We start from the raw sequence: 25,193 nt of genomic DNA, 5'->3' as shown, positions 1-25,193 counted from the left end.
CTGGGGAGGTATGACATATTTTGCTTGCATATGTGTGTGTGTGTGTGTGGTGTGTGTATATCTGATCTTGTTAAGTGGCTTGATTTGATCCTATCGGATAGGAGGGAAGGTGGGATTGGAATGTAGGTAGGTAGGAAACAAAGACATGTGGTGTAGGTAGTAGACTTCTGTCTGAGCGGCTTTTGCTTCGTCTGACTCGATATTACTGGATCTTGGTGGATTGGATAGGATAGGTGGGGTGGGGTCACGGGTTGATTGTCTTTGTCTCAGTGTTTGTTGGTTTAGGTTACATTCCGTCGTTTTCCTTATCTTTCTGTCAGGTCGATGTTGATTTGCCCCAACTGTCTTGTGCACTGGGAATCATTGCGTTGGTCAGGGCGTAGTGCCGACGTCGTCATTAAATTATCGATCATGAATACTGGAGTTTATGGGAGGTTGTATGTTGTATTGCGTCTATACGCCTGGTTCATCATGCATCATCTATGTACAAAATTCCATCGTCGCTCATAATCACTCATTCCCGAGTCGCCACGAATTCAAACGACCGGTCCCCCTGTCCCGCCGGGATCGGGTTCGTGTCACCGTCGAACAGCGTCCGCTCGAAATACCGCACCCGCCGGTCCGCCCCGACCAGGATGACCGTCTGCTTCTGCGTGCCGTACGGGCCGTGCAGGAACGATGTGTCTAGCCCGTCCTGCAGCGCCGGTGCCGACGCGGGCACCGTATCGCGGGCCCCAATGCGGGGCACGAAGATGCTCCGTCGGAAGTAGGGCAGGTAGTCTTCGGCGGTAGCGTCGGGCCGAGTTGCGGGAGGTTGTTGTGACTGAGCACCCCCAGCAGGCGATCGATGAGGGCATCTTCGCCCTCGCCAGATTGTTTGTGCGCCGCAATCGCCTCGCCCATCAGCCGCTCCCCGTCGAGGATCTTCGGCCAGGACCGGTCATCAAAGGTGGTATTGCTGAGTCCCAGGGTCTGGTTCCGCTCGCTCGCCACCCACGAGACGTGGTCCATCGTAGCGGACCGGTTGGAGACTAGGGCGAGCGGCTCGTCGACGTAGCCGCAGACGAGGCTGAACCCGCCGACGGACCGCGCCTCGTCGCTGGCCACCATGCGTTCAACGAAGTCGCGTGTGGACCGGGGGCTGTCGGGTTCCCCGATCAACCACTCGTTTACGATCATGCCGCGGCTGAGTCGCCCCGTAGCCTTGTCGGAGGATTGCTCGCGGTAGTTGGTCAGCACGGCGACTTTCCCTTCGCGGGTGACGCCCATCCAGGTGCCGTGCGTGGGGCGGGCGAGGTCCCGGCCTGCGAGGACGTTCGAGTGCGGGGTGGGCCACCAGTCGGCGCGGTCGGTGGGTCGTCGGAGGAATTCCTAGAAAAGTCAGTAAGCGTATGAGGGTCTGAGAGATTTGCAGAGACATACATCGCGGTTGTCGAGGATGATGAGGGGGTAGTCTGGATGAGCGGTGGAGAACAAGGCAATACACATTATGGCTGATGTATAATGGTTGTATGGAGTTAGTGATGGTTCATGGAAGAAGTAGTGTAACTAAGAGCAGTAGGTGGAAAACAGCAAGTTAAATAGAGATCTAGTAATATGCACAGATGCCTAGAAGTGAAAGAAACCCTGTCAAGCCAACACGATGGAATGATGTGGATGGGATGATGATGATGATGATGAGGATGAGGCCAAGGTGGGCCCATTGCCGGCAGTTTCCCACCGCCTTGGCATGCTGTCTGGGCAGGGAAGTTCATTGTGGCCAGATTGTTTCTCTGATTTTCCTGTGGCTCGGTTTGGCTCGGTTTCTGATCTATTCTAGACGTACGGAATGTTCAATTCATGTTCAATATCGACAGAGAAGAACATGACGTCAGTATATCATATACGGTGCAAGCGAAGACTAAGATCGGGCGATCGAAAGCGGTCAGGCTCGACCATGATCGGAAACGGAATAGTCGATCTGACAGAGAAAGAACGAGAAAGAGAGTAAGAGAGAAAGAGCTGAATGAGGATAGAAATAGAATAAGAAACAGATCTCTTCTTCTTCCTCTCTCTCGATCTCTCTCTGCTCTCCCCTTTTCTGTCTCCTTTTCTGTGACTGACTCCACTTCCATTTCCCCTTCTCGTCTATTGATTTTGGTCCGCCCCGTCCCTGCGGCTGGCCGCTTCACATTTGACGGCTCTGGTCCTGGTGGATCCGCCCAACCTCAGCTTGCCAACGAGCTCCATCCGAACCAGATTCTCCTTACTTCCTCTTTCCCATTGCTGCCCCGCAGTTCGTCCGGCTCCGTCGACTTCCTCTCGGGACTCCTATAATCTTACTCTGAGCGTCTCCCGATTCTTCAATTCTCAATCGATTGAGAGAGACAGCCATCGCATCCTCCGCCAGATATACAACCGCCATCATGCTCGGCATCATTGCGGATCTGTTCTCGTAAGTTCCTCATCTCTATATTTAGGCCACCGTGAAAAATTTCAGTCGGAGTCTAATGAGTTTCCAGTTCGGTCATCACCATCCTCTTCCCCATCTTCGCCTCCTATAAAGCTCTCCGTTCCTCCAGTCCCTCCCAGCTGGCACCATGGCTGATGTACTGGGTGGTCCTGTCCGCGATCTTGATGGCGGAATCCTGGACCTACTTCATCGTCGGATGGTAAACACCACTCCCCCCTCCTGGAACCGCGCATCCCGGTACTAACAGTCGTGATCATTAGGATCCCATTCTACAGCTGGATCCGTCTCTTCTTCTTCTCGTATCTCGTCCTGCCGCAGACGCAGGGGGCCCGGATCCTCTATCAGACCTACGTCGATCCGTTCCTGACCCACCACGAACGCGAGATTGAGGACTTCATGGGCCGCAGCCACGAGCGGGCCAAGGCCCTGGGGCTGCTGTACTTCTACCGGGCCATCGACTACATTCGGGAGCGTGTTCTGGGCCTGCCCGCCCAGAACCCGCCCCCACCGCCCCCGAGCGGGGTGGCCTCGTACGCCCAGTCGCTGCTGTCCCAGTTCAACATCCCCCTGGCGGGGGGTTCTGGCCCCGCGCCGGGGGCGGCCCCGGCCAGCAACGACTGGTACACGACGCTGAGCGCGGCGGTAGCGTCGGTGACGTCGGCGGGCAAGAGCCACGATGCTCGGGCGGAGGAGCTGTCGGCCAGCGGCACGATGCTGCCCCGCGAGATGGCGTCCATGTCGCGGGCGGAGAAGGCCGAATTCCTCTCGCAGCAGCGTGACGTGCTAGAGGTGGTGCGACGGGCGCTGGCGCGGGAGGAGAGCACGCTGGAGACGGGAGCGGTGGACGACGACCTGGCGTACGGATCGTCGTCGTCGCTGCGGAAGAACCGCAGCGACCACTCGTTCGACCACATCGAGCCGGAGGACCTCCGCGACCGGTCGCCGGCGCGTCCGGCTGGGGATCGCAGTGGCTGGGGGGCGGCAGCGGCGTCGGGAGCGGATCTGGCGGCGCGAGGGATGGCGGAGTATACGCGGTCCCGGCATTCTTAGGGGATCCCATTTCCGGGGTCTACCATGTAGGATACACCATTGTCTATTTTATCTCACGCACTCTCTCTATATGTGTCGTTCTTTCGTACAAAAAAGAGAACCACAAGAGAGAGGTGTAACCAATGATAACGCATGCACCGGTCGGTGCCTAGAATCTGACCACAATCTGTAAGATGACTGGCGGGAATAGACTCAATTGAGACATGATGATGACATGCGGCGATCTGACCGGCTGAGTCATCCTGCGGTTATGCACGGTCGGATTGACATTATCACAAGCAGCAGTTGTGTTGCCTCAGGGTGGCGACTGACATGTATTATCCATGGTAGATGGGTTTGATATTGATGGTAAGATTCAGAGATTCTGTTGTATCCTTCTATTCGATTTGGGAGGGGGAATGGAGAATAGAGCACGAGGTGTAAGATCACGTCTGGATATGCGGTGGATATACGGATTAGCAGGTATATATATCTAGGTCAGTATCAAACTGTTCATCTAAAATATATCCCAATATCACATTCATATCATTTTATACTCTATTTCTCTTCATGTCTTCATATTTTGTCTGTATTCGTGTCTATTTATAATTAATTCCATAGATTCGTATTGATCACTGAATTAAATGCCGTATAGTTAGCATCGTCGCCTCATCTTCGCTTCCGCTGGAGATGCCCTGATTTCTCAGGCCAAATCCACAGAGAACACTGAGGGATTGTGACCGTCCTTGATTCAATCACAGTAATTTATATGATCATATTTCATATTGTATTCCTCTCTTATCATACATATTATATCATATATTTTATATGTATTCTATTTGCTGGGTGAATTTTCAGTCGTCCCTCCACAATTCCCTCCACTCCACCAACCAACTCTCTGTCTTTTCTTCTCCCACACTTTTTTTTTTTTTTTTTTTTTTTTTTTTTCCTGACTAAATCCCGCGCTCTCATCTTTTTCTCTCCCCCTCTCGTCATCTCATTCTCACCTTCTTCCTCTTCCTCTTTCTCTTCTTCTTCTCTCCCACATCTGAGAGCTCTTCTCTTATTATTCATCTCTCTTTTTAAAATCTCTCTCCTCTCCCCCCTCCCCCCTCCCCCCCCTCAAACCTGTCTAATGACATCGCTCCCTCCCAAGGCAGACGTTCAATCTAACGGACAGTCCGGCGTCTCTTCTCCTTCCTCCGCCACCGCGAATCAAGCGACGACGACCTCTTCGTCTTCGCGCTCCTCCTACGCTAGTGCCACCAAGAAGTCCGCGACGGACTCCACCGCCGCTCCCGTCACCGTGGGCGGCTCGTCGCACCATGGGAAGTCGTCTGCACCATCTCCTGTGAGCGGCCAACCCATGCAGCAGTCCCAGTCGCCGGGCGTCACCATCGTCAATGGCGCCCCGGCCGCCTCTGCCTCCTCTCCCTCCGTCCCGGCGAACTCGTCCCAGCCCGATCACGCCAGAAAACCTTCCGTGACCATCACCTCCGCCGGTACCTCGGGCTACATCCCCAACGGGGGTCCGTCTTCGCGTCCCAATAGTCTGCAGTTTGGCTTCGCCAACCAGCAGACCTCTCCCAACCTGGGGGCCCCGGCCGCCTTGTCCGGTCCGCCCCAGTCGGGTCTGGGCGTCGCTGCCACGGCGAACCCGCGCATCACTTCGCCTCAGACTTCGCCCTCGCCGATCCCTCAGCCGGCCTCCAGCGGCGGTCGTCCTCCTCCGTCGTCCTATCAGTCGCAGGGGAACGTTCCCAACTTTGGAAGTTTCGGTGAGGCTGGTGACAACGTAAGTTTTCTTTTTTCTTTTCTTTTCTTTTTTTTTTTTCGCCTCATCTCCGGTTGTGATTTTGAATCGTGCATATTTTATTTTATTATTATCTATTTTTACTACGTGTTATCTGCTGGTGTTTCGTACTCGATTCCATGTGATTTGTGTGTCGCTGCGCTCCTTTCCTGCGGTGAACAATCTGGTGCGTCGGACACAAAGAACAATCGGATCGGGGCGGCCCAAAGAAAAGAGACCGGAAAAAATTTACGGGCCTGGTCGTGTCTTGGCATTCTCTTCGTTTGTTTCGTGTCTGTTTTTATGATCTTCCCGTCTTTTTTTTCCCATTCTATTTTTTTTTTTTTTTTTCACCTCCCACACGAGATGATCTTCATCTCGATCCCATCATTCCACACCGCAGAAGATTCTTTCCCCCTGCTTGGCATACATTCCTCGAGGGTGAATCTAGTTTATTAACGCTCGACTCGCCTCTTCTAGATGCGCCCGTCGTCCCAAGCCCCCCTGGGTCCCGGTCCTCAATCCACTCACCTGCGCCGCGAATCCTCCCAGTCTACGCACAGTGATATGAGCAACCACATGGGCAGTGGCCCCGGTCGGGGTGGCTACCCGCACCAGGGTGGCCGCGGTCGCGGATACTCGCAGTCGGGCTATCAGGGCCAGATGCCCTACTCGCCCGGTCCCAACTTCCGCTCCCCCAACCAGCCCCGGGGCGGTCCCAACATGGGCCCGCAGTTCCATGGCCCCAACCAGGGTCGCCCGATGGGCCCCTTCCCCAACTCGCCGCACCAGGCCAACCGCAGCCCGGCCCTGGCCAACGCCCACCCGGCCACCACGCCGCAGATGAACCAGGTCCCCATGGCCCATCCCCAGATGCCTCCCCAGCCCTACGGCTACGGGCAACACATGGCCCCCCAGACTGTGAGACCCCACCCACCTCATCATCATCATCATCAACCTCCTCCCCCTTCCCATCCTCACCCCCCCATACCCCGAGACCGCCGCGCCGCGGCCTGCCTCCCCGGCGTCGGGCAGGCTCGCGCGCGGCGATGCTCACTGGGCCCCATGTTCCCCACCCCCCGCGGCTCCAAGGTCCCGTGCCGCTGCCGCCGCCCAACTTGGCGCCTGAGAGTGGTCAGTTCGAGCAGTATCTAACGCTGATGAAACATCGACAGAACTACCCCTACGATGCTGGCTACGGCTACTACCCGCCCAACAACTACGGCATGCAGTTCATGACCCCCCCGTCGCCCCAACCCCGGCCCGGCATCCCCTACCCCGCCCAGCCGGGCTTCGTCCAGGGCCAGTACCCCGTGCCCGCCGGTCCCCCCCAGGCCACCCCGCTGTCGCGCACCCCCTCCCAGGTGTCCAACGACCGACCTGGCTCGAGCCTGGGCGGCCAGGGGCCCCCGCCCCCGGTCGGACCCGCCGGTCCCGGCCACGCCCACAGCGGCAGCCGCGCGGGCAACAGCCCCAACCCCACCGCAAAGAACTTCGTCATCCCGCCCGCCAAGCGCAGCCCCATCGTCATCCGGGACCCCGGCACCGGCTCCGTTAAGTCCTTTGAGAAGCCCCCGGCCTCGCCCGCCCGCGCCACTCCGTCCCCCGTCAAGATCGCGACCCCGACCGCCACGCCGCCCCCGCGCGCCGATCACGCTCGCACGGACTCCAAGGCTCTCAAGACGGACGAGGAGAAGAAGCAGGAGCTCAAGGATGCCGTGCGCCAGAAGATCGAGCAGGATGAGGCTGACCAGCGGCGCCAGGCCGAGGAGGCCGCTGCCGCTACTGCCGCCGCTGCCAAGCCGACGGAGGCCCCCAAGGCCGCTCCCGCTCCCACGGAGGAGGAGAAGGCCCGCCAGGGTCTGGAGGATCTCAGCCTGAAGGAGAAGGAGGCGGAGAAGCCGGAGGAGAAGAAGGAGGAGGAGGAGGAGAAGAAGAAGGAGGAGCCCGCGGCGGCTGCCCCTGCCCCGGCCCCCGCTCCGGCTGCCGCTCCGGCCGACGACGACGAAATCGATTACGACGCCATCGAGCGCGAGATCGCCGAGATGGAGGCCAAGGAGGCCGAGATCGAGCGGAAGTACAACGAGGACAAGCAGCGCAAGAAGGAGGAGGCCGATCGCAAGGAGAAGGAGGAACTCGAGAACTACGAGGCCAACATGAAGAAGGCCGAGCGCGAGGCCGAGGCTGTCGAGGAGGCCCGGGAGCGCAAGCGCCTGGGACTCCCGACCGAGGGCGATGCCGCCGCCAAGGGCACTTCGCCGAAGCCCGCGTCCGCCGCGGATGCCATGGGCCCGCCCGACAAGCCCGCCAGCGCCGCGGCCGCCAAGCCCAAGCCCGCCGCCCTCAAGCTGGAGACCAAGCCGGTCGAGCCGCCGCAGCCCAGCGCCGCCATGAAGGCCCTGCAGTCGGCCCGCTTCCTCCGCGATCTCAGCCAGGTCACCTACCCCGACTCCATCGTCTCTCCCAACCCGGCCCTCAACGCCAGCGCCCCGACCGAGCGGAAGTTCCACTACAACAAGGAGTTCCTGCTGCAGTTCCAGTCCGTGTTCAAGGATAAGCCGTCCATCGACTGGGACGCCCGCGTGCGCGAGACCGTCGGCGACAGCGATGCCGCCTCCCGCCCCCAATCGGCGCGCACCCCGATGGGCAGCCGCAGCGGCTCGCGCACCGGCGGCCTCCCCGGCGCCCCTCAGATGGGCCACTTCGGCATGGGCCCGTCGCGGAGCAGCATGGGTCCCGGCACGCCGTCCGACATCCGCCTGCAAAACGTCGCCCGCGCCGCCTCCATGGGTGGCAACCCCTTCGGCCAGTTCCACAACATGCGCATGGGCGGACCGTCGCTCAGCCGCACGAACTCGTCCAACGCCATGGGCATGCCCCCGTCCCCGCGGGTCGGCTCCGGCCCCCGGTCCAACACGCGCAACACCAGCAAGCGCGAGAAGAACCACCACCGCAAGGAGGAGGAGCTGGCCAAGAGCATGCCCCTCACCGCCGGCATGGACGTCGGGGCCCTGCAGGTCTCGTCCTCCGGCTGGAAGCCGCGCAGCCTGGTCCAGTCCGCCGCGGCCGGGCCTGCCCCCGGCTCGACCCATCTGCCGCCCGACGTTGTGCAGCGGAAGGTCAAGGGTGCGCTGAACAAGATGACGCCGGAGAACTTCCCGCGGATCTCGGGCCAGATCCTGGAGATCGTCTCGCAGTCCAAGGACGAGACCGACGGCCGGACCCTGCGCCAGGTCATCCAGCTCACCTTCGAGAAGGCCACCGACGAGGCCCACTGGGCGTCCATCTACGCCAAGTTCTGCAAGAGCATGCTCGAGAGCATGAGCCCGGACATCAAGGACGACAACATCCACGACAAGGCCGGCAACGTCGTCGCCGGCGGCAGCCTGTTCCGCAAGTACCTGCTCAACCGCTGTCAGGAGGAGTTCGAGCGCGGCTGGAAGGTCAACCTGCCGCCCAAGCCCGAGGGCGAGACCGAGGAGGCCGCCATGATGTCCGACGAGTACTACAAGGCCGCCGCCGCCAAGCGACGCGGTCTGGGTCTGGTCAAGTTCATCGGCGAGCTGTACAAGCTGGGCATGTTGACGGAGCGTATCATGCACGAGTGTGTCAAGAAGCTGGTCGACTACGAGGGCATGCCCGACGAGGCCGAGGTCGAGAGTTTGACGAGCCTGCTGCGCACCATCGGTGCCAGCCTCGACGTCTCCGAGCGCGGCCACGCCATGATGGACGTGTACTTCCAGCGGATTAAGATGATGGTGCAGACCGAAGGTTTGCCCAGCCGTATGCGCTTCATGATTCTGGTATGTATCTCTTTTCTCCCATCTGGTTATCTATTCATGCTAACCGGTTCTTTTAGGATATCATTGATCTCCGTGCTGCCAACTGGAGGTCCAAGGATTCCGACAAGGGACCGAAGACCATCCACGAAATCCGTGAAGAGGTATGTTCTCCCTTTCCTTCCCTTCTCCCCCTTGAAAGAAATTTCAACAATAACTGGAACTGTGCTGATTCGTCCAGGCCGCCCGTGCTCAGCAACAAGCCGAGATGGAACGGATGCGGCAGCAGCAGAACAACCGCGGCGGCGGCCGGATGGCCATGGGCCGCGGTGATGCGCGCAACTTCGGTGGTTACGGCCACCAGGCGCCCCCTCCCGACTACGCGTCGAGCAAGGTCGGCAGCGATGATCTGCGACGTCTGCGGACGGCGCGGAACACGAGCCAGCCCATGTCGTTCGGACCGTCCAGCATGCTTGGATCGCGCAGCAACAGCCGTCGCAACCTGGGCCCCGGCGGCAATCTGGTGCGCGGCAGCGACGACAGCGGCGCCAGCAGCCGTACGGGCACGCCGCCCGCCGGCAAGAAGGAAGACAAGGAGGCCGCGTCCTCGATGAACGCGTTCAGGTACAGTTTCTCGTTCCCCTCATGATGTGTTTGACTCGACTAACAATTGAATGTAGTGCCCTGGCCAGCTTGCAGGATCACGACAGTCTCGCGACGTCCCCGCCGTCGGCACACACCTCGCCGATGCTCAGCAAGTCGCAGCCCGCCGTGGAGCGACGGCCGTCCAAGACCCCGTCTAAGGACGGCACCGACGCGTCATAGACACGTGGCTTTCATTCTTTCACAACTTTTCTTTTCTTGTTTCTTTTTTTTGTCTATTCCCCTCTTCCCTTCTCGTGCATGATTATATTTTTTGACGGAGGGACATATGGAATGTACACAATGAACGAGCGGGAAAAAAAAGAGAAAAGTCAAAAAATCAACAAAGAAAAAAAACACATCCAAGAAATAAAAGCGACGGTAATGACGATCGATGATGGACGGACCAACGAACGAACCAGAGGGAGAATCAAAAAAGACAATCTAGCTGAAGATTGGAATGTTTCTTCTTTGAACATGGAGATTTTCTTTTTTCCTTTCCTTTCCTTTCCTTTCCTTGTTTCTTTCTTTGATGATTGCTTTTCATTTTGTTCCTTCGTGTGTTTTAATTGCTTCTTGCATTTCAAAATACCCGGAGAGCCCTTTTACCTACTTTCCTACTACACCCACCTTTTCCACCATCTATCTATCAATCACTTATAGGGATGTTCAGACACCCCCAACGGAAGTGATTAATGGATTGAATGATTGATTTGATTCCCGGCAGGAGAGACCACAGAAAGAAAGAAGAACGCAAGCAAGCAAGAAAGAAAAAGCAAGCCAGCCCAGGATTGATTGACGACAATACTGTGCCCGGTCCTTATCTTTCTGATTCTCCTTTCTTCTTTCTTTCGTATCCTGTTGTTATTTCCTATCTCATTTGCGCGTGTTTTGTGTATGCATTGCATATGGTTAGACGTTCTCTTTTTATGTTACTTTTCCTATCTTTCGATTCTCGCTTCCTTTTTTAGAAAAGTTCGGTTTTTTATTATTATCATTAGTATTATTATTATTACTATTACTATCAGTTTATCTTTCACTCTTCTTTTTAGGACTAGGTTTGGGTTCTTGTGTAGGTTTTGGCTGGGTTAGGGTTGATATGTGATATTGTAAGGGATTGGATTTGGGGTCGTAGATGTATTCGTAGTGCTGAACGGAGTAGGTAGTATCCACCCACTTACCTTCAACTACTATTCAGACTGTATCCTGTTCTATCATACCTATCCTATCTCATACTCACCCACTTGCAACTCAACACGATAACATCTAGTCATAGTAACTAGCATAGTATAGGATGTACAGTTGAGGAAAGTAAAGCCACAACCGACAACCCAATCACTGTAATCTAGTATACTTTCCACAATCCATGGATACCGCCAAACTCATTAACCGCTGGATGAGTTATCTTATCTAACTCTGTATCTATGGATCTATGGGTCTATGGATCTAGTGTCTATCTGCTCAGTCTCTATTCAGTTTTGTTAATGCTGGGCCCGGTTGGGTCTTCTGTATACACTGCTGGTATAGATAGTATGGTACTTATTTGCCTTACTGGGGGTTCTGTTGTTGGTTGGTATCATCATTTTTTGTTGACTGACTGGGTACTTTTGGATACTTGGTTGGTTATGGATGTGGGTAGTTGTGTAAATGGGTGGGTAGGTAGGTATGTAGGTGGTGGGGAGGTGTTAGGGAGGTGGTAGATACGGATAAACAAGTGATAGTAATACTAATAAGCATGAGTAGAATTCATTATCTAGTAAACATCAGTCGTGGTATACAGCACCATCCATCCGTCAACTAATCTAAAGCATATCAAGTCAGATCTACTGGTTAGTGACCGTGTCATCCCCCGTGACAATCAACGGGATATTAGGGTTCGACGAATAGACCGGCTGGTCCTCTTTCTCTTTCTCCTTCTCATCATCAGCATCGCTCTCACCCTCCGACTCCGTGTTATCCACACTGTCAGGTAGCGGGCTAGTCACTGCAGCGTCGGGTGACTCTCCAGTCGAGCTGGCGTCCTCGTGGCTGACGCTGCCGCTGCGCTCGGACGTAGACAGCGAGGTGCGCGAGTTCTGGTAAGACGGAGGGAGGCCCAGGGCGGCAGCGACGGCGGCTTCCTCGTCGGGGAGTCGCGCGGTGCTGCTCTCGGCGCTGGACTTGCGGTCGAAGATGTGGCTGCCGCGGCGCTCGCTCATCTCCAGGATGTGGTTGTAGCTGCGGCGGGTGGGGTCCGCCATGCGCTTCTTTTTCTTCTTCTCGCGCTTGGGCGACGGTCGGACGACGATTACGGGGATCGGGGACTGCTGAAGACAGTATTTGGAGACGGAGCCGGGGAGGAGGGCTTGGACGCCGCCGAGGCTGCGGCCGCGGGTGCCGACGATGAGGACGGCGGGTTCGTAGATTCGGATCTGACTGGTTAGCTTCCTACGGAAAGAAGAGGCAGATGGGAAAGGCAGAGGAGAAGACAAACCATTCGTTGGATTATGTCCTGCACCTTCCCGACAGCCAGTTCCAGAACCAAACTGATGGCCTTCTCGTCCTGACTGTTCTTCTGGATCACCTGTTCAAAGAGCTTTTCCGCCTCCTGGCGATGCTTCCCCGCCTCGATGCCCGCATCGCTGGCAATGCTCGAGTCCTTCTCCACAGCGCGCAGACAGACGATCTCGTCGCCGTCGTCCACCAGCTCGTCGATGAGCCATTCCAGCGCAAAGTCGGAGTAGTCGTTCTGGTCCGTCCCGCAGAGGAACGTCCGGCTGCGGCGCGTGCACTGGTATCCCTTGTGCTTGTAGTTCAGCGTGAGGGAGAAGTCGGCTGCATCGGGGTTGTCGAAGGTGTTGAACGAGACGCCACGTTCGTAGGTTCTGTCCTTGTTAGCTGTGTACCCGACTGGTCTGTGTGGGACATCTCACTTGGGCGGTGGAGGCGACACCCCCCGACCAGTGTTGCGGTCTTTGTCCTTCTCCCGATCCGGCACGTCGGGCTGTGACACCCGTCGTCGTCGACCGGACGCGCTGGAGGAGCGCTGCTGCTCCGGCTGTGGTTCGGCCGCCGAGGCGACGCTGAATTGGATGGACTTTCTGCGGGGGCTATTGTCGGTCTGGGAGGTCTGCTCGGTACTCGACTGGGAGGGGGTCTCCGGACGCTCTTCGTCAAGGGAGGGGCGCGGGGACGGCCTGGGAGACGGTTTCGGGGAGGCGGTAGACATGATAGGGGCTGTCGTGGGAAGTGGAGAGTAAGGTGGGAGGATCAGACAAGACACTGCAGTCCCGATAAGCTCTGCAGGACGATAATGCACCGACTCCGGCGGCCAATCAATGCCGGTGAAGAAGCAAGGGGCCTGTGCCGCTCAGCCAGCGTGAAGCTCGTGAAGTTCAGCCAGTGGACCCCTCGAAAGGGCGACGATCATGGTTTGATGGAGGGAGGTCGGGAGGAATGTCGGGCGACGAGCTACCCGTTCAGGAACGAGGGAGGGTAGCTTTGGAATGGACAGGATACTAAGGATAGGACTTCCGGATGCAGCTGAGATGGGGAGATTGTTGAAGTGGTTGGAGGAGGCGATGGTATGACGGCAGATCAAGGCGGTCGGGCGCGTATTGCTGCCTGACCAGGCAGGTCAGTCACCTTACTGACCTTGTATTCTAGTATACATTTCTATATATTGTAAATATTATGGAACATTTATGGTAATATCATTATAACTATTTATTGTAAATTATAATATTAAAAGTACCATCGAATCACCAACAGATAGAACAGCCACAAGACCTTATCCTTATCAACGGATCAACCCACCCGACACACCCACGCCCAACACCCAAAGTACAAAACAAGAAACAAGAAACAAGTCACCCTGCAGAAAGCCCCTGTTGAGACTTGTCTCCCTCCAAAAAAGACAGAAGAAAAAAAAAAATTCAACAAGGAACAGTCCAGTCCCAACTAGTCCTAACACTAGCGGTTGATCCGCCTGTGATTGATCCGTCACTGATCCGGGATGGATCCAGCGGTGAAGGCGCGTCTGGGTCGAGCGGCGCCCTCACATGCCAGTTGATGAGGCGTCAGGCCCGGATTGGGCAGGACATAATGTACCTGCCTTTGGACAGGATCGAAGGATTTATTCGATTGATTTGATTTTACTCTATTCAGGAACAGGAGAGGAAGATTGGTTTGAGATGAGTTATTGAAGATTGATTAGATGTAAATGCGAGCTATATACGGGTCATCATCGTAGATCTTCATGCCATGCTAGGCGCTATACAAAAAAAGCCGCGGCCTGCGTGGTCTGCTCGCTGGAAACATATGCAAAGTAGAGATGGTAGAGATGGAGAAAAGGAAAAGAAACAAATCACGGCCCAAAAAGTGGGCCTGAACACCAAATAATGCCAAAGGATGTGGTCTGGAACCACGGAGATCCATCGAGGTCGGTGCCCGATATGGATCCCATCCTCTCATTCTTTTTTAATCCTCCCAAATGAAAACGCCGTATGCAAGGACAAATGCTCAACCGATGATGCTGTGGTGGAAAAGAAAATGCGAATGAAGTAAAACCAGGGTATCACGTATGGGTACAACGAAGCAAGCACTCAAATCATCTTAATAAGATTCAATGACAGGGCCTTGCGGTTGACTGGGGACGTAAAACTCGGATTCGAATCCCGCATCGGAGAGCGGAATCTCCGTGGTTTGAGGGGTCTTTTCTTCTCCAAACTCCAGCATCGGCTGGGGAGGCGAGGGCGGCATGGCGTCATCCTCCGACTCACCATCGGAGTCGGGGAGAAGGTCGGGAGGCGACTGTCGCGAGGGCGAGCGGGTCAGAGTCAGATCGCTCAGATCCTCGTCGTCTTCGTATTCGAACTCCGAGTCGGAGTCGGAGTCGTCATCGGCAGAGACCTCCTTCTCGGTGACGATGGCCACCGGCGACGGGGCCCGCCGGCGGACGGGGGTGAAGTCCTCGTTCAGCTCATAATCATCATCGCTGAGGTCATCCGAGTCGTCACTGAGGTCGGAGTCGGCATCGGAGACATCTTCAGCATCCCAATCCTCCTCGGGGTCCTCGACCAGGGCGTCGGCCCACTGAATGTGTCGGCGCTCGGATTGGGGGACGCTCTTGTTGACACCGCTGACGGTCTGGTTGAACCAGCGCTCTTGCTCTTGCTCTGCATCGGCGAGGTCGAGCATAAGGTTATCGAGGAGGTTGGCATGGCCGACGAGGAGACGCAGGTCGTGGTCCGCCCGCGAAGCTTCCCGGGTGAGCTTCTTGCGGGCGGTGTGGGCGAGATAGTAGGTTTGAGTAACGCTCATTTTCTTCTGTTGGCGGCGACGAGCCAATGAGGTGAAGTAGGAGCTGGGGGAGGAAGAAGTGTAGAGAGGAGAAGAGAGAGAGAAAGAGGAGGAAGGAGGAGGAGAAGTGGAAGTGGAAGTAGAAGTAGAAGTAGAAGTAGTCATGGCGAATGGATGTCCAGCTCCCGCAAAGGCCCAGACAAATTGACTCGTCGCGGTGACTCAGGCAGTCACTTCCTGGCTGGATCCGGCGGTGGGGACGTTTGGTCCAATCGCGGATCGGCGCAACCGGAAGCGGTGAGTCAGGCAGACTTTTGCAGGGATATTATAATTTGACCGAATTTATAGATCTTCACAATGCTCGCTATCGTCTCCACCTTGCAGGATGTCGTTGTCGCAGCAATAGTCCGTGCTAGGGGTGGGAGTAGTTGATAGGTTGAGATGTTGGGAGTCGATGAGGCGAGGATCGGTAGAAAGTCTGCAGTATGAATGTCCGTGGTGATGTGTTCAGCAGGTGGTGGTTGTAGTATGTAGGTACTTTAATTCCTGGTATGTAGGATGGAGGAGTAGTCGATGTAGAAGAATTCGGATGGATGAAGTGGACAGAGGAAGAAATATATGAATCACATTTACGATGATCGACGGGGGAAGGTAGGGACTTGATATATCCGGATTTCTGATAGACTTTTCCAGGCTGAACGATTCTTTTTTTACTTTGAAATTCTTTTTATTTCTAATATCCCTTGGGCCAAGCATAAAAATAATGAAAAAAAAGTGGTCGGAAAACTAGTCGTTAGTAATTTTCTAGTGGATTTTCCTTGATTTTCTCAGCTTCCGAGAGCCCGCTTAAGTCCGAACCGCGATTGACCCAGTTGGAATCCGTGGATCGGCTGTTGAATTCAGTCAGACAGAATTCTCCACTTCACCGCCTCCTCCTTCTCTCCTTCTCTTCCGTCTCTGCCAAGCATCGGATGGCCTATGTCCGGTATCCTTCATACTTACTCTGTCTGTCTCCGTCATCCGGAGGGAAGACCAATCCTCACTAACTTTGCACATTCCTAGTCAAGAAGGCAGCATCAATCGGTACTGCAGGACAAAATCCAAACTAATTATCCAGAATTCCAGACCGTGACGGAGATTCGGGTTTATGGCACCCCAGGCTGTCATTAACTCATTATTAATGCTCACCCGCGGAGGAACCATCCTTGGGCCCGGGTCTAGCCTGGGCCAACAGGCATTAGTGAGCAATGCCGCTCGGCGTTCACTCGCCCAAGTCCATGGAACTCGATGGACGCTCTCCATCAATCTACTACAATCAGTCCTTGATTTCAAACCACTGGATTTTTAATCATTCAATTGAATCGCTCGTGTTCACCTCACACGGGCCGTTCAAACCACGAGGATCCAATGGGAACCAATACTGGTCTTTATTGAGGGGGAAGAACCCTGCAATGATCATCAGCTACGCTATGCCAAGTGCCCCTCTTCTTCCCCCAACAAGGCTCTGTTTTGGTGGTCCAACGGGGTATTGATATCATCATCATCATCATCATTCTTCCCCCATGTCAGAGGCGAATCTAGCCATAGCATACCCTACTATCCCCCTGACCCCCTAACAGAAATGTAGAACTAAACGGTAAAGTCTATCAGCCACAAGATCGAATTGTTTCAGCCTGACCCCGCAGACCGCATCGCAAATGAAGAGGAAAAGGAAGAGAAGACCACAGACGCCCACGTAATCCGCAGCCAGCACGCCTTGACGCACGGGGACCGAGCCATCTACCAACGGCGGGGCAACGCGTTGCGGCTCTAGAAGAGGCCGAAGGACACCATCCACACTATACACTATACACGCTACATGAATAAATAATAAACAATAAATGATAATCCAGTCTTGGCGTCTGCCTCCTTGCGGGACTGACAGACCCAAGTTGGGACTAAATGATGATATCTTTTCACCGCCCAGTCGACGTGGCCTTTATGAATCTTACTGTCCACAATCCTGCAGTATCCGCCAAGCAGATCTACCAGCGGGGAGCAGAATAACGTTTCCAGAGTACGCAATACGAACTCCTACACCCAGGCAGATCTCTTTTCATGAAGTACAACTACAGCAAGATCCAACATAAGCAAATGCAATTCCACAGTAGGAATAGATCATCATGCCCGAGTGATCCCAAGGATCGAGCACCGCCCTGGGCCCCTGTGGCTTGTGACCATCCGCGGAGATAGGCAGATAGATAGATTAGATAGAGATGGAAATATGCATATAATCAGCCCATCTCACATATCCGAGACGGTCTTGTCCGACATTCTTTCCAAGACAGCCAGCCAAGAGGCCCCACCACGCGACGAACGGTCATTCTGGAAGTGTCACGCCGAGTGGGTGGATGACTGGATGTAATTGTGCATAAGGGAGTGCCTCGGCTGCTGGACGGTCTTGGCATGGCCTCATTCTGAGGGTGTTAAAGTCCTGACGTCATCCAGCCACGTGAGCCACCCCTTCAAACCGGGTCTCTTGGGGCGGATCTTGGACAAGGACAATGAGATTGTGATGATGCAAGAGTAGATTCTTGTTGAGGTTATGTCTAGCTGGATTGACAGTCTCCAACAAGGAATGGACAATATGAAGCCCTGATCACTGATCACTATCACTTATGATTATATATAGCATAATCAACGCATAGCTATGTACATAAATATTCCCTATAATTATACGCACGGCCCACCAAAATTATGCCCACAAACATTACTAAAACTAAACCAAATGTGACTCACCAAAGCACAACTTTGATCCATAATCCGATCGGGCACGGCATCCAAATCGCCGACTCGGAGGTTGTTGCTGTAGTTGCTGTCCCCACCCTGTGAGTCAGTCAGTGTCCTTGGACCAGAATCTTCTAGTTCCCACTGGTTTTTACCTATCATTCAGCTCCTGTTCCGTGATCTTCCAGCACTACCAGCTGAAGAAGAGTGGATTCTCCGTCTATGCTGCCGGGACAATATCACGAGCCTCGGCTTGTGGAGTCTTCTGTCTACCTAACCGGTCTACCGATCTATCCGACTCCCTGTGCTTGTGTTTGAGGTTTGAGGTTTGAGGTTTGAGCCTGAGGCTCTGGAAAATATACACTATGCCTTTCAGTCATTAAATGGAGACATGAGCCCTAAATCTGTTCATCTCCAGAAATCTAACTTGACTTCTGAATTTGATTCCAAATAAAACCCATCCTATATCTCACCCTGTACTCCGTAGAGTAGATAGATAGAATTTATTCTTACCCTCAGTTTTATACTCATCCAATTCCTGTTAAAAAAAAAGAAGTGAAAAATAAAAATAAAAAATCTTTTTCTGCCACGGGCCGGCACGGCACAATACCCACCCATACCTGTGGATACCGGATACTGGATACTGGATAATGAACAGTGGATACGCCGATACGGGTATCACTTCACTATCAACTATCAAAAATTTTCGCCTCTCATCGGAGAATCGGAGTATCGGATGGACGGTCTCCACCTGGGATTTGAACCTTTAGCTAGTTAGTTAGCTTTTGAATGTTTTGGATGTTTTTCCTGATTTGGAGATTTGTTCGATGGGCGGAGTCTAGTGGTTCACTGTCGTTGTTTATGGTTTTGTTATACTATCTGATATCTAGCTAGTGCTCCGTGCTTACCGGGATGTCTTTATTTACTTGTGGATTTAGGTTAATATTCATATGCTTACTAGTAGGTATAGATTGACTATAGGATACTTAAATACTTATCCTACTCTGGAACAAGTAGCTCGTTATAGATTACTAGGTATACTATAGAACTAAAGTAATCTCTCCACCTCCCCAGCAGTCCCCTCCTCCCTTCTTCCTCCCACCACACTCCCCAAACTCGACCTCCTCTTCAACCACCTCTTCCACCACCACTCGCCATCCCCGCCCATCGGCTGCGCATCACACGGCAAGAGGATAGCATGGTCAATCGCATGCGGTAGACCGCGGTGTCTCCCGCGCAGCTGCATCGCAATGATAACCAGCTTTCCTGCCGATGAGAACCGCCCGCACAGGCTCGTCTCGCTGCGCGGATACCCCAGGCTTAATCCGACTGTGCCGTAGGCGGAGACGATCTCGAAGAGCACCGGGAAGAGGGAGAAGGCGGCGTCGGGGCCGTGGTGCTGCTGCATGTGTGCGCCTTCCGCCAGCGCGATCAGGAAGAATCCTAGCATCACGTACCAGAGGTCGAAGCCGAGCTGGTGCTGGATGTGGGCGGTCCAGCTGTTGGGGGGTGGCACTGGGCGTCCTGTGACCCAGTCTATGTTGTCTTCGTCGTCTTCGTAGATGCCGAGGGATTTTTCTTCGTAGATGTTTGTTTTGCGCATGGATATCGCGATCGGGAAGGCGGAGATGTACATCATTATTACGAAGGAGACTTGCACCGCTGGGTGGAGGAGTCGGAGGGAGGTGATGCTGAACCCGGCGGTCCGGGTCGAGGCGATCTGGAAGAGTCCGTTGATGAGACGCATCCCGGATGCCACGGGGGTGATTTCCTGGGGAGTCTGGTCGGGATGTCAGTGTGGGTTGGCTTCTCGTCCAACTAGTGGGCACTTACAGTCTGCAACGTATAAAAGACAAACAGGTCGAAGGCGTTGAGCGCCAGGAGGACTCCCACCAGTCTCCACGTCTCCGCGCGCGGAAACAGCAGCGTGAAGCATCGTCGAGGATGCTCGAGCAGAAACTGCAGCTCCTCATCCAACGCTGTCCCATACCCAGTCACCTTGCTGAGCACCCATATGATCAAGCGCAGGAAGCACGGAAACCCCGTATTCCCTGCCACGATGAGAAAAGTCATCACCAGCAGCGGCACGGACGCGGTGCGGAACGACTCCATGGAATCCGACGTCAAAGTGAACCCCAAATCATTGAACGCCGACCCCGCCGTGAACACCGCCCACCACGACCGGCCGATCCCCATATCCTCCAGCAGTTGCCCATGTCGCGCATCCAGCGAGACCCACGCCACACACAGCACCGCGCCCAGCGCATGCAGAGCCACAAAATAACAAACCAAGATCACCATCAGCGTCTTCAACGCCCGGTATTCAATCCCACCCAGCTCCTCCTTCTGCGTCTCGTCCCAGTCCGAGTAGCTGGCAATCGACTGCTGCCACGTCAGCGACGGTAGCAGGGGCATAAAGGTGCCGTCGCGCTCGCCCAGCCCCTCGGTCCCATAGTCCGTAGTGGTCCGCGAGAACGAGCTCGAGTACGACCGACGCCGGCGTGGCGGTCGTAGTGGTCTCAACCCGCGATCAAAGCTGATATGCGGGCTGGACGCCCGTCCTTCCTCTCCATCCGTCGACGGCCGCCTAGTCGGTGTGCTCTCGCAGCTATACCTCGAAGGCTCCCAGCCGGGAGGATTCGGCATCGCCGTCTGCACCTCCGCCAGGTGTTCGTTCTGACGCCGCCGCTGGGTGCGACAGACGGACTTGGCGTCGCGGATGGCGTTGCGGAAGCGTTTTCGGAACCAGTACAGACGGATCAACACGAGCAGCGAGTGCACGAAGATGATGTTGGTGACCATGGTGATGAACCACAGCGTCACCTGCTGGACGGTGTGCAGACGGTCCAGCGCGACGGGCGTCAGGCCACTCTGGGTGGCGGCGCCGGTCGCGAGCAGCAGGGCATCGACGTAGGTGAGCCTCCCGGGGAGATAGAGAATGATCGAACCGACGAAGGCCCAGGTGCAGATATAGATGTAGTGGTGGTGTATCCGTAGGGGGGATTTGTCGGAGGGTGGCTGTAGCATTTTTGTCCCGACAGTGAGCGATCCAGCCTCATCGAACGACCCGATACAAAAGAAAGAGAAAACTGAACAAAAGACCAAAGAAACAACCCGTAGCGAGTCCTTCTCAATCCTTAAGTCATCAGCATAGACGAGAGCATGATCCACCCAAGCAGTGGCTGCATCGCATTAACAAATCGCTCATGCTGGGGGTGTCGTCGCACATCGCGTAGTCAGTCGGTAATCGTCAGAAGGGGGCTGTCCTCAAGCGACAGCCAAGGTGCAGCGGGTCCAGGTAAAAAAAGGGGGAGCAGTCCGACTGGTTCAGCAAGCGTAAGTGATGAACTCGACCAGCAGATGCAATTCGCTGAGATAATCGCTCGCAGATTGAGGGTGAACCTGGATGCAGGGAAGGGGCGGTGGACGCAGGTTGGCTGGTTGGGATTAATCGCGCGCCGTTGATGTCAAGGAACGAGTTTATGTGGAGCGTCATTGGTTTTTTGCCCCCTCCTTCTTTCTTCTTCCTGTTTTATTGACTTTGGAAAGGGGGATATGTTACGATATGATCTGCACTAGTATCTTGATTTTATGTTGATAATGGAGGGGCGTTATCATTATGGTTGGGGTTTAGACTTTGGGGGATCTGGGGTAGTGGAGTTAGGGCTATTCCTGTCTTTATTGTAGGTCGTGTGGGGACTTTAGTGACATATCTTGAAAACTTCACTCTCCCAAGTCAAACAGTTGTATATGTCGATGTTATTTACAAGCCCCGGTGTTATCATGTCTTCATGGTCATGTGGGATAGTCCGTCTTCTATTGCGTTCTATATGAGCTCATCCTCTTCTTGCGGAGATATTCCCATTCGGGCAGATGCTATCATGCCATCATCAAGACGACGGATGCCGTCAATATACACAGTTAGACTTCAAAAATGACGGATCTTTCAAGTCACCAGGCCAGGCTCAGCCCGATGGAACCTTCTACCCCCCAAGACGGGGGATTCCCACTTTCTCGCCAGAATCCCGACTCTCGTCAACTCATCTCCTTCACCATATACACCACCATCATCTTGAAGAAGATCATCTTTAGAGTCCATCATAACATTCAAAATCATATCGCAATGTCTGACGCTCCTAACATTCCATGGGAAAACCCCAGTACCGTCTTCGTGAACGAGGATGGGCAACTGACTCCGCCTCCCAGCCCCGTTCTCATCGCCAATGCAGGGCTCACAAATGGGGCAGAGTCGTCTGTCAATATGACAGACGGCGATGTCTCAGACGAGAGCGAGACATTGAGTTCTGACGGTGGGAGTCAGCTCGGGTTTGGCGTCCAGCCTATGACTGGGGCCGTTGGTGACGAGAGTAGTGGATTTGAGGACAGCGTGGGAGAGTAAGTGATAGCCCTATCATTGTATTGTAGACAATAGCAAGATAAAACAAAATCTATATATCCACGATGCTAACAGAAAACAGATCATCTTACCATCAAGGTCCGCCCCCCAACCTGATCATTCACACTGCCGCGGGTGATCTTTACGCCCACCAGAATGTCCTCTCTCAAAACGAGACATTTTCTCGTCTTCTCATTGACTCCCCGGCTGTAAGTTCCCACATATGATCATCAGATCAAAAAGCACAGCCAAACCTATACTAACTAGCCACCAGACGCTCGACATGAGGGACGAATCTCCCTCCGCAGTGGAGATCCTTGTCCGCTACATCTACAATCCTTTAACGTCAATCATCCTCCCCGACACGCCGATCACGCACTTCTCCGAGGTCGCCCGTCTCGCAGAGGTGTTCGAAATCTGGGACCTCGCCTACCGCGCCGAGCAAGCCATCCCCCTCAGTCTCCCCGAGCGTACCCTCCCTGAGTTCATCGCCGGATTCAGAGACGCATTTCTGGCGGAAGAGACATCGGAATCTAACCGCAACATACAGCGCATTTTCCTCGACGAAGCCTGCGTGAGGATGTCTGCCCTTATTGCCAACCTCGAGTTCAGGAACTTCTTGGACTCGCACCCTCTTCTGGCGGTTGATATCCTCCAGCGTCTGTATATGGGCCCGCCGCGCCCGCTCCCACAGTATGTGTCACAGGCGTGTGAAAGGTGTCTGAATGCTTGGTCGACAGTTTCACCTGGTGGGTTGCAGTACTGTCCGTTTTGTGGGTGGGGGCTGGGAAGTGAGGTTTAGATATATCTCCCTTCTCTTGTTGAGGTCTTGGACGATATTACTGATCGTGTATTTTATGATTCTTTAGAGATGGCAAGTTGTGACGTTGCGTTTCTTGTTTGGAGTTGATCAGTGGCACGGAGTTGGTGGGTGCAATCGGTTAATTGTCATTTTGTTATTGGGATTTGCAGTTTTCTTTTTGGTTTTATATTGATCTTGCAACCTTTTTATAGCTTCGGGAATGTCATGTTCATTGATTTTAAATGAACCTACTCTCTGTTTGCTTACATTGCATACCTCCATTTATATGCTTATTCTACAGCGCTTTCAAGAAGCCCAATGGCTATATTGATGCCAATCGGATGGTAGTATTCATACTCATCTTGGTTGGATAGACAGGGGTGGTGTTGATCATGAGCTCGTACACGGCTGAGGAGCTGGGCAGGAAGTCATTTGCCAGTAATGAGCCACAGTGGCCGCAACTAATCATATAATTTCTATCTTGTCTAGAAGTACTCCGTAGAGATGGTCAAATGTCGACATTACCACTAATCCCTACTGAGAAGTGATGATCTAGTGCTAGGTATGTGAGATGAACTGCTGATTGGCCGCCCCGCGTGGTTTCTTCTCCATCCTCCAGCCGAACAACCTTCAATCTGTCTTGAACGACTTCTACGTCCTACCTTTATCTCAACTCGCTCAATCCCAGACTCAAGGCTGAGTCTTGTATTTCAAAGTTTAGTTCTGATACCCAACAAGTCTCGACACAATTCGTAACCGAGTCACGGCCATGGCATTGACCATCTTCGACTTCCCAGATGAGGTTCTTGTGATAATCATTGATTTCGCTTCCCTGAAGAGCCCCCGAGCGGATTTCGACAACTCGATTCGCTCCTACCCATCCACGAGACAAGTGGCCCTTGTATGTCGGCGGTTCCACCGCTTGGTGCTTCCTTTTATATACCATACCATTGTGTTCGGGCCAAGCCCGAGGCTCAAACCCGAGCCCGAGAGCTTCATGCTGCTCCATAGAACACTGCGAGAGACTCCAGCACTGGGACCACTGTGCCGGCAGCTAGAAGTTCAAATTAACGGGAAAGACCTAGTCGATGGAGATCATTATCGTATTTGGGATGATTTATTCGCATGGATGACTCGAGTCCACACCCTGGAATTCGCCGTTGAGTTGTTTCCTGCCTGGGATGGTGCGACTGTCGCGGGACCCGATGATCGGCCGACTCAATTGACGTGGGATTTGATCCGGTCAGCCGGTCAGCACATGCGAGAACTGGCAGTCTTTCAAATCAAGGGTTCGCTTGCCAGAATGAATCTCCGAGACATCGTGAAACAAGTCCCTTTCACATCACTGAAGAAGCTACAGGTGGTGAGAGCTGGAGAGATTGAGAGTGGCCCGGCATGTGTGGAGCCCAAGGTAATTATTGATCCCATGAATGGTTTCCGCCTCCGATGTTAGCACGACGTTGACCCGAGATAGGACTACCAAACGGCCTCCTTTAAGGCACTAGATATCTCCGAGACTAGGGCATCCCCGGACGCGATTGCCCAGCTAATCCAATGGCCCAAAGAGCTGGTCTGTTTCTCCCTGCACCGGTCGCCCATCGACGGCGCCGATCTGCCTATGCTTCATTCGTGGTTATCAGGCCACCGGGACACGCTTAGAACGATAGAGATAGGTTCCTTTTTCGCCGAAGGCGCAAGCGCAGAGACCTTGTTCAATGCAGCCGATTTTCCAAATCTTGAGACGCTTCTGCTCTCGAGGTGGGTAATGGGGTCAGTGAATGGGCACCAAACGCGAAAGTTTCTCCGGTGGTCTCCAGACCATGCAGACCTGCTCCTGGGACCCAAACTCCACACTTTCACATGGTCGTTTGAAGAGGAAATCTTATATGGTCTCAAGTGGAGCGGATTCAATGATCAGGAGGAATCCTGGCTACGAGGACTTATGAAAGAAGCCGTCGCGCGCAAGTCAGCTCTGAGGAAGATCCGCGTCGAATTCTCCCCGCGTATGGCAAGTGCCGAGCCTATGGAATATCCTTGGGACCGCATGGACTGTCTACGTGAACAGTTCGAGCCGTACGGATTGACACTGGAATATAACGACCCGCCATTGACAAAATCCGAATGGCAAGCGATGTTCGATGGTTCGTTTGACGCGTTTGATACCCCGAGCGACGATTCTTGGATAGATGAATGGAACATAATGATACACTAAGCCCTTTCCATAACAGAGACACCAGCATAGCACTGGCAACAGC

The 25,193-nt window shown here is 54.2% G+C and overlaps 9 protein-coding genes across 9 annotated transcripts; 5 read left to right on the top strand and 4 right to left on the bottom strand.

Annotated features, from left to right (window-relative positions):
- Nucleotides 1–514: 514 nt before the first annotated feature.
- P168DRAFT_322776 (NRDE family protein) lies at nucleotides 515–1,488 on the bottom strand (the record flags this gene model as incomplete). The annotated part of the gene is made up of 3 exons (XM_024840607.1): nucleotides 515–780; nucleotides 825–1,371; nucleotides 1,423–1,488. 3 exons carry the CDS (start codon nucleotides 1,486–1,488, stop codon nucleotides 515–517), a joined length of 879 nt encoding a protein of 292 aa, XP_024688457.1.
- A 66-nt stretch (nucleotides 1,489–1,554) lies between these two features.
- P168DRAFT_83436 (uncharacterized protein) lies at nucleotides 1,555–2,515 on the top strand. The gene is made up of 2 exons (XM_024842166.1): nucleotides 1,555–2,434; nucleotides 2,502–2,515. The coding sequence occupies exon 1, from the start codon at nucleotides 1,840–1,842 to the stop codon at nucleotides 2,314–2,316; it is 477 nt and encodes a 158-aa protein (XP_024688456.1). The 5' UTR covers nucleotides 1,555–1,839; the 3' UTR covers nucleotides 2,317–2,434; nucleotides 2,502–2,515.
- On the top strand, nucleotides 2,406–3,502 carry P168DRAFT_322775 (HVA22/TB2/DP1 family protein; the record flags this gene model as incomplete). Its single annotated transcript, XM_024840606.1, has 3 exons — nucleotides 2,406–2,434; nucleotides 2,502–2,651; nucleotides 2,713–3,502. The coding sequence occupies 3 exons, from the start codon at nucleotides 2,406–2,408 to the stop codon at nucleotides 3,500–3,502; spliced, it is 969 nt and encodes a 322-aa protein (XP_024688455.1).
- A 932-nt stretch (nucleotides 3,503–4,434) lies between these two features.
- On the top strand, nucleotides 4,435–10,138 carry P168DRAFT_83405 (putative eukaryotic translation initiation factor subunit eIF-4F). Its single transcript, XM_024842165.1, has 6 exons — nucleotides 4,435–5,276; nucleotides 5,754–6,194; nucleotides 6,449–9,076; nucleotides 9,133–9,216; nucleotides 9,294–9,676; nucleotides 9,733–10,138. The coding sequence occupies exons 1-6, from the start codon at nucleotides 4,617–4,619 to the stop codon at nucleotides 9,875–9,877; spliced, it is 4,341 nt and encodes a 1,446-aa protein (XP_024688454.1). The 5' UTR covers nucleotides 4,435–4,616; the 3' UTR covers nucleotides 9,878–10,138.
- Nucleotides 10,139–11,124: 986 nt separating this feature from the next.
- On the bottom strand, nucleotides 11,125–13,253 carry P168DRAFT_313748 (universal stress protein; the record flags this gene model as incomplete). The annotated part of the gene is made up of 4 exons (XM_024839698.1): nucleotides 12,607–13,253; nucleotides 12,168–12,558; nucleotides 11,533–12,105; nucleotides 11,125–11,160 (listed from the first exon to the last, which is right to left on the bottom strand). Exons 1-4 carry the CDS (start codon nucleotides 12,900–12,902, stop codon nucleotides 11,125–11,127), a joined length of 1,296 nt encoding a protein of 431 aa, XP_024688453.1. The 5' UTR covers nucleotides 12,903–13,253.
- Nucleotides 13,254–14,287: 1,034 nt separating this feature from the next.
- Nucleotides 14,288–14,995, bottom strand: P168DRAFT_322772 (uncharacterized protein; the record flags this gene model as incomplete). Its single annotated transcript, XM_024840605.1, has 1 exon — nucleotides 14,288–14,995. One exon carries the CDS (start codon nucleotides 14,993–14,995, stop codon nucleotides 14,288–14,290), a length of 708 nt encoding a protein of 235 aa, XP_024688452.1.
- A 3,877-nt stretch (nucleotides 14,996–18,872) lies between these two features.
- P168DRAFT_261139 (potassium transporter) lies at nucleotides 18,873–21,089 on the bottom strand (the record flags this gene model as incomplete). The annotated part of the gene is made up of 2 exons (XM_024834691.1): nucleotides 19,574–21,089; nucleotides 18,873–19,520 (listed from the first exon to the last, which is right to left on the bottom strand). Coding segments are annotated over exons 1-2 (1,842 nt in total), but the record flags the coding sequence as incomplete, so codon positions are not given.
- Nucleotides 21,090–21,484: 395 nt separating this feature from the next.
- Nucleotides 21,485–22,992, top strand: P168DRAFT_83318 (uncharacterized protein). Its single transcript, XM_024842164.1, has 3 exons — nucleotides 21,485–22,135; nucleotides 22,219–22,345; nucleotides 22,411–22,992. The coding sequence occupies exons 1-3, from the start codon at nucleotides 21,675–21,677 to the stop codon at nucleotides 22,936–22,938; spliced, it is 1,116 nt and encodes a 371-aa protein (XP_024688450.1). The 5' UTR covers nucleotides 21,485–21,674; the 3' UTR covers nucleotides 22,939–22,992.
- Nucleotides 22,993–24,067: 1,075 nt separating this feature from the next.
- P168DRAFT_276958 (uncharacterized protein) lies at nucleotides 24,068–25,150 on the top strand (the record flags this gene model as incomplete). The annotated part of the gene is made up of 2 exons (XM_024835591.1): nucleotides 24,068–24,349; nucleotides 24,413–25,150. 2 exons carry the CDS (start codon nucleotides 24,068–24,070, stop codon nucleotides 25,148–25,150), a joined length of 1,020 nt encoding a protein of 339 aa, XP_024688449.1.
- Nucleotides 25,151–25,193: the final 43 nt, after the last annotated feature.

The sequence above is a fragment of the Aspergillus campestris genome, assembly GCF_002847485.1.
Source record: "Aspergillus campestris IBT 28561 chromosome Unknown P168scaffold_18, whole genome shotgun sequence".
Taxonomy (NCBI): Eukaryota; Fungi; Ascomycota; class Eurotiomycetes; order Eurotiales; family Aspergillaceae; genus Aspergillus; species Aspergillus campestris.
Note: the sequence above shows the minus strand (reverse complement) of the source record. Positions and strands in the feature narration are given on the sequence as shown.

Excerpts from the sequence above, each read along its gene's own strand:
- P168DRAFT_83436 (XM_024842166.1), top strand. The coding sequence starts at position 1,840 with ATGTTCAATATCGACAGAGAAGAACATGACGTCAGTATATCATATACG.
- P168DRAFT_83405 (XM_024842165.1), top strand. The coding sequence starts at position 4,617 with ATGACATCGCTCCCTCCCAAGGCAGACGTTCAATCTAACGGACAGTCC. Across the intron at positions 9,077-9,132 it reads GTATGCGCTTCATGATTCTG|GATATCATTGATCTCCGTGC; the intron begins GTATGTATCTCT and ends CGGTTCTTTTAG. Across the intron at positions 9,217-9,293 it reads TCCACGAAATCCGTGAAGAG|GCCGCCCGTGCTCAGCAACA; the intron begins GTATGTTCTCCC and ends TGATTCGTCCAG.
- P168DRAFT_83318 (XM_024842164.1), top strand. The coding sequence starts at position 21,675 with ATGACGGATCTTTCAAGTCACCAGGCCAGGCTCAGCCCGATGGAACCT. Across the intron at positions 22,136-22,218 it reads TTTGAGGACAGCGTGGGAGA|ATCATCTTACCATCAAGGTC; the intron begins GTAAGTGATAGC and ends AACAGAAAACAG. Across the intron at positions 22,346-22,410 it reads TTCTCATTGACTCCCCGGCT|ACGCTCGACATGAGGGACGA; the intron begins GTAAGTTCCCAC and ends ACTAGCCACCAG.